Below are 6,768 nucleotides of genomic sequence, written 5' to 3'. Positions count from 1 at the left end.
TCAACCAAATTACCATAGTTGGTGGCGACTTCTTGCACAAACTAATCTATATGTTAGCCTAAATCACCAGTATTGGTGGCAATTTGGTGTCAATCTAGTGCCTCCGTCAAACTATTGTTCATTTCTGGTAAATAATTTTAAACCCATATTATTTAATTAATAAATTATTTTTATATTATTTAGGTAAAAATACTCATTGGCCCATAACTCACAACACAATATTCGTTGTGGTAGAGAACCCCTTCCACCATAAAAAGAAGTGGAGAGATCGTGGGAATCAGTAAATTAAGAGTAACATATGCATCACTTTAATATGTATGCCAATCGAGTACATATCCGTCTATGCCCATGCAAAAATGATATCTCGACACGTAAATATGGCAAACCCTATCTCCTCACACCATTTGTCAGTCATTCACGACATCAAAAGAACACCTACTTGTCGATACCACGCCACGTGTTAAAAACGTGTAACCTTCCCTCAATGCGTCATCACCCCATTAGCGTCGTCCCAATTGTTGTTAGTAAAATACAATGTAAATAGCCTCCTAATTGTTTAGTTTTACTCCGTTTGAACTACAGTGACCTTTTGATCTTGTGCCACGTGGCAAATCATAAAATTAAAACCGTATATCTTTCATGGAGAACGATGCCTTGAGATAGAGAAATCGCTATAAAAGGGGAAGTTGTTAAAATGCTTTGGTTTGTCCCTTTCGTTATATAGGAAGAAGCTCGATTCTATCTCTCATCTCTATATAGCAAATGATGTTGATTTTCTAAGTGGTGATCTCGAAAGTGGTGAAAACATTGGTCGATGCAGATTTCAAGCAGCTAACAAAGGCTGAAAGCACAATCGGATCCCAAACAAGCAAATGCTGTAAGTGTAAGCATCTCTTGATAATTTTTGCATGTAAAATTAATTTGTTTAATTTTGAACGTAGAACCCAAAAACATTCAAAAGAAACTCAAGTGTCTAGATTTTGTTCAAGTGGCATCAATCTATGCAGTTGTGTGTGTATCAAGCATCTACAAAACAGTCTAGATCATCATTGATCCCATATTTACTACAACTTCCATGATATACCGTTTGAGCTCCTCAAATTTGTTGATGGCAAGGTAAGCATTAATGAGGTTCTTTACTATATCTTAGCTTAAATTGCAAGTTAATGAGGTTCTTTGTGTGCATGTGATCTATAGGTGGATGAGTCACTAAGTCGGTTGGAGTGCAACGTGTCATTTGTCATGAAGCAAGCTTAGAGGCAAGCTCGAACCGTAGCTTCGGAGGTCCAATGAGTCGAGGTTGCAGACGCAAATAAGTCAATCGCGAGGGACATTTACACCAAGTATGACCCGATAGCTAAGGAGATGTACAAGTATGAGCCCGTGGCGGAACACTACGTTGTTTTCGCTTAGCGGTCTCTTAACCACCTCTTGCTTTTCCCTCAAGTGGCTCAGGTAGAGGTCCCCACGATTGCTTACTGGTCAGAGAAGAACAATTAGGTTGTTCAACATTCCGAGGAGAAAGGGTACGCGATGGCGCCGTACCTATCGTTGATTTTGGCTGATGGAATCGCAAAAGTTTTCGCGGATGACAGAAGAGCATCGACCATTTCGAGCAATGTGCAATGAGTTTAAAGGCAATGAAATCAATGAGGAGGTTTTGTTAGGGTTTTAGGAATTAGGCAATTTAGCTTCCTTACCTAAAAATGGTCTCGAGGAAATGGAGACACGGACTCCATTGCCAATCTTCTTTGTTTTTTTTTTTTTTTTGCTTATTTTTGGAAATTCAATGTTGAAATATGTTTTTTTTCCCAAAAATAAAATATCCAAAGTTTTATTATTTATAAATACATGTAATCTACAAGTTCAATGCAAAATCAAATTAATATAAAAAACATCTGATGAAGAAACGAAAACCCGAACAAATTTTACACATGATATGCTCAAATGGTTGACTAATGGCCAGCACATCATAATTTATCATAGTGAGACTTAAGTAATCGAGAACATAAAGTTTTCACTTTAATTAATAAAGTCACACTTTAATTACAATATATTCAATTTTAAAGTTTTTGGTTTACTTTAATTTTGATTAAATCAAATTTACAGTTTACATATTAATCAATTAATATGGGATACAATTATACTGCATATATTTGTTTTAAGATATAACATAAATTTAGGTTTAAATTTTGAATATAACGTTATTTAATGAGGTAATCACGAAAATTAATATTATATATATTTAATGACGTTATTAAAAGAGATATTCACGAAAACTAGTATCATATATATTTAAATGTTAGTAACAAATTAGTAATACTAAACCATCGCTATAAAATGGGGAGTTGTTACAACGCTCCGGTTCGTCCCCTCCGTTATATTCGAAGAAGCTCTATTCCATCTCTCGTCTCTTTTGTTAACGTTGTTGGTTTTCAAAATAGTGGTCTCAAAAATGGAGAAAACGTTGGTGGATGCAGATTTCAAACAGCCGGTGGAGGCTGAAAGCACCATGAAATCGACGGTCGAATCAAATCACAAACAAATAGAAGCTATAAGTGTAAGCATCTCTTGATAATTTCTGTTTTCCTTTTTTGATGAATGTGAAGTTAAATGTTTAAAAAAAATTGAATGCAGAACCCAGAAAATATTCAAAAGAAACTCAAGTATCTAGATTTCATTCAAGTGGTGTCAATCTATGTGGTTGTGTGTGTTTCAAGCATCTATGAGTACGCTAAGGAAAACTCCGGTCCACTTAAACCGGGGGTTCAAACCGTCGAAGAAACTGTTAAGACTGTCATCGGTCCCGTTTACGATAAATTTCGCGATGTACCGTTTGAACTCCTCAAATTTGTTGATTGCAAGGTCAGAATTAAGGAGGTTCTTTACTATATCTTAGCTTAAAATGCATGTTAATGAGGTTCTTTGTTTGCATGTGGTCTGTAGGTAGACAAGTCACTGAGTCAACTGGAGCGTCACGTTCCATCTATGGTGAAGCAATCTTCAAGCCAGGCTCGAACTGTGGCGTCAGAGGTCCAACGAGTCGGGGTCGTAGACGTGGCTAAGTCAATCACAAGAGACATTTACACCAAGTATAAACTGACAGCTAAAGCGATGTATGACAAGTACGAGCGGGTGGCTGAACAGTACGCTGTTTTCGCTTGGCGATCTCTTAATCGTCTCCCGTTTTTCCCTCAAGTGGCACAGGTAGTGCTCCCTACGACTGCTTACTGGTCGGAGAAGTACAATCAGGTTGTTCAACATTTCGGGGAGAATGGTTACGTGGTGGCAGCGTACCTCCCATTGATTCCGATAAATAGAATTGCAAAGGTTTTCATAGACGACGGGAGAGCGCCGGTCGTTTCGAGTAACGGTGAATCAGTTCTAAGGCAATAAAATCAGTGATAGGGGTTTTGTTAGGGTTTTGGGGATTAGGCGATTTAGCTTCCGTACCTAAAACTGTCACGAGAAAATGGAGGTATGGACTCCATTGCCAACCTTCTTTGTTTTTCGCTTATGTTTGAAAATTTAATGCTGAATGATGCTTTTTTATTTAAAAAGAGAGGAAAAAATCTTAAATAATGATTGAAATTTAAAATATCAAAATGTTTATTATTATAAATACATGTACTCTATTAATACAATATATAATCGAATTAGTGTAAAACACAACGGATGAAAAATCGAAAAATCCGAATAAATTTCATACATGACATACTCAAATGGTGATCATAGTAAGACTTGAGTACCCAAGTCCTTAATCAACACTATATTGACAATGTATTCGATTTTTAAAATTTATGTTTGATTTTAAGTTCGGTTAAATTAAATTTACATTTCAAATACAAGCCTTGAAATAATCAGATTTTATGTTTGAAATTATGTTTAAATATATTTTTAATCTAGTTAGAGTACCTATCTTTATTAAAATAAATAAAATTGAATTTGGTTAAAATATAATTATGTAATGAATGTTTTAAATATATTTTTGAAAGTAATTTGGTACAAGTTTTCTTTATCCCCATTTTATTACATTGGTGACATATTATCCATATTATTAGGTTTTGTAAAATTTTGGATTATGATTTATTTATTCCTATACATTTAGATCCACGTAATCACACCAATGATTAAAACCTAATCAAGCTAGGCATAATAAGTCTTCTTGATTATTCCACTCATTTAATTTTTTTTAAGTTCATAGATTTAATTCTCCTTATCCACAATGTTATATGTTGATAATATAAATGGGGAGTCGTTACAACGCTTTAGTTCATCCCTTTTGGTATATTTAAGGAAGCTCTATTTTATCTCTCGTCTCTTTTGTTAATGCAGTTGGTTTTCATAGCGGTTTGGAAAATGGTGAAAATATTGGTTGATTGATGTGTCACGTGACTAATTAAAAATACGATAAAAGTAATTGTATTTATCGATAAATAATATAGTTACGGTGAGTAAAGATATCGTATCCATGATGACTAAAAGTATTAGTAATTACCGTTTTCTTACTATGTAGCCGACAAATTGGAGTGATGTGTTTTAAGCTAAAATTACTAAACTAATTTAACTAAGAACTCAACAGAGAATGAATCAAGAAAATAATCGAATAATAACCAATGAGAGAGACAATACCTAAGAAAGAATCCACCTAGACTTCTTCTATTATTATGAATCTGATTTAAACGATTTATTCACTTGGTATCTTGACCCGTAGAAATCTCTAAATTATGCTAATTTCTCTTTCGAGAGTAATAATAATTGGCTCTAGGTTGATTAATTGAAATTTCTTTCTAATTAAAACCCCTATTATCGCATTAACTCGATCTATGGATTCCTCTATTAGATTTGACTCTAATCTGGTAGACTTATGTCGTCCTATTTCTGAGATTGCATACAACTTCACTCAATTATGCTAGATCTACTCTTAAACAGGGACTTTTGCTCCTCTGATTAAGCACATTAAACATGAATTAATATCCCGAAAATATTAAAATAAGAGATAAGCGCATATAATTGAGAACAAGAATCAAGTATTTATTGCATAAAACAAAAATTAAATAATAGAATTCATCATAGGTTTCATCTTCCCTAGGTATCTAAGGAATTAGTTCATAATTGTGAATGAAAACATCCCAAAGTCAGAATAACCACAAGAAATAAAGAAACTCATAAAAACTTCAAAAGAAATTAAAAGGAGGTCTTCGATCTTGATGGAAATCCGCTTCAGAGTTGACTCCAACGGTGTTCTTCGAGTTATTTTCTTCGATATTATCTGATGGCTCCCTCTTCTCTTCTTTTAATTGGTATTTATAGACTTTAGAATGCCCAGAAAGCCTAAAAATTACGTTTTTTCGCGCATTTGTGATTCAAGTTACGAAATCGACACGGTCTGGCACATGGCCATGTGTACAGCCCTTGTGGCTCACACGGGCTTGTGCCCAACCTGTGTGGAAAGGCCCAGGCCGTGTGGCTCTTGAAAATAGCTCTATTCGTCTGATTTTGGCTCATTTTTCACTCCTTTCGCTCCCAAATGCTCTCATAAGTATAGAAACATGAATTTAAAGGATTAGAAGCATCAAATTCACCAATTTGCATAAATAATCATCCAAAAACGCATTAAGAATGAGATTAAAATATGTTGCTTTTATCGCTTATCATCGATGCAAATTTCAAACAGTCGACGGAGGTTGAAAGCACTGCGAAATTGACCACCGAAATAGAGGTTGTAAGTTTAGGCATCTTTTAATAATTTATATTTTCCTTTTTATGGATGTGAAGCTAAATTTGTTTAATTTTGAATGTAGAACCTAGAAAATATTCAGAAGAAACTTAAGCATCTATATTTTGTTCAAGTGGCATCAATCTATACAGTTGTGTGTGTTTCAAGAATGCATGAGTATACTAAGGAAAACTCCGGTCCACTTAAATCAAGGGTTCAAATCGTTGAAGAAATCGTCAAGACTGTTATCGGTTTTTTTAACGACAAATTTCACAATGTACTGTTTGAACTTTTCAAATTTTTTTATCGCAAAGTAAGCATTAAAAAGGTTCTTTACTATATCTTAGCTTAAATTGCATGTTAATGAGGGTCTTTGGGTGCATGTGGCCTATAGGTGGATGAGTTATTGAGCCCGTTTGAGTGTCATGTGCCATCTATTGTGAAACATGCTTCAAGCCAGGCTCGAACTGTGGCTTCAAAAGTCCAACGAGTCAGGGTTGTAGACGCGGCTAATTCAATCACGAGGAACGTTTACACCAAGTATGGACCAACAACTAAGGAAATGTATGATAAGTATGAGGTAGTAGCAAAACAATACGTTGTTTTTACTTGGCGAACTTTTAATCGCTCTCACTTTTCCCTCAAGTGGCTCAGGTAGTGGTCCCCACGAATGCTTATTGGTTGAAGAAGTACAATCAAGTTGTTCAACAATTTGGGGAGAAATGGTGCTTAGTGGCAGCGTACCTGTCGCTGGGTCCGAATGATATAATCACAAAGGTTTTCATGGACAATAGAGGAGCACCAGTCATTTCAAGTAATGAGAAATCAATTTAGAGGCAATGAAGTTAGTGATGAGGGGTTGTTAGGGTTTTGGGGATTAGACGATTTAGCTTCATTACCTAAAAATGGTCAAATAGGAATGGAGACATGGACACCATGTTGACCATATTTGTTTTTCGCTTATTTTTGGAAATTCAATGTTGAATGAGGCATAAAACTAAAATTAATTAAATTAATTAACTAACGAACACTACAACGAACAAATCACG

The 6,768-nt window shown here is 34.9% G+C and overlaps 1 protein-coding gene and 2 pseudogenes across 1 annotated transcript; all 3 read left to right on the top strand.

Moving 5' to 3' along the window:
- Nucleotides 1–910: 910 nt before the first annotated feature.
- LOC128035293 (stress-related protein-like) lies at nucleotides 911–1,859 on the top strand (annotated as a pseudogene).
- A 596-nt stretch (nucleotides 1,860–2,455) lies between these two features.
- LOC105762470 (stress-related protein) lies at nucleotides 2,456–3,396 on the top strand. Its single transcript, XM_012580261.2, has 3 exons — nucleotides 2,456–2,560; nucleotides 2,638–2,865; nucleotides 2,947–3,396. The coding sequence occupies exons 1-3, from the start codon at nucleotides 2,456–2,458 to the stop codon at nucleotides 3,394–3,396; spliced, it is 783 nt and encodes a 260-aa protein (XP_012435715.1).
- Nucleotides 3,397–3,472: 76 nt separating this feature from the next.
- On the top strand, nucleotides 3,473–6,553 carry LOC105762174 (stress-related protein-like; annotated as a pseudogene).
- Nucleotides 6,554–6,768: the final 215 nt, after the last annotated feature.

Source organism: Gossypium raimondii, chromosome 12, assembly GCF_025698545.1.
Source record: "Gossypium raimondii isolate GPD5lz chromosome 12, ASM2569854v1, whole genome shotgun sequence".
Taxonomy (NCBI): Eukaryota; Viridiplantae; Streptophyta; class Magnoliopsida; order Malvales; family Malvaceae; genus Gossypium; species Gossypium raimondii.
Note: the sequence above shows the minus strand (reverse complement) of the source record. Positions and strands in the feature narration are given on the sequence as shown.

Bases quoted from the DNA above. Each gene is read 5' to 3' on its own strand.
- LOC105762470 (XM_012580261.2), top strand. From the start codon at position 2,456: ATGGAGAAAACGTTGGTGGATGCAGATTTCAAACAGCCGGTGGAGGCT. The intron at 2,561-2,637 runs GTAAGCATCTCT...AATTGAATGCAG, and splicing joins AACAAATAGAAGCTATAAGT to AACCCAGAAAATATTCAAAA. The intron at 2,866-2,946 runs GTCAGAATTAAG...TGTGGTCTGTAG, and splicing joins TCAAATTTGTTGATTGCAAG to GTAGACAAGTCACTGAGTCA.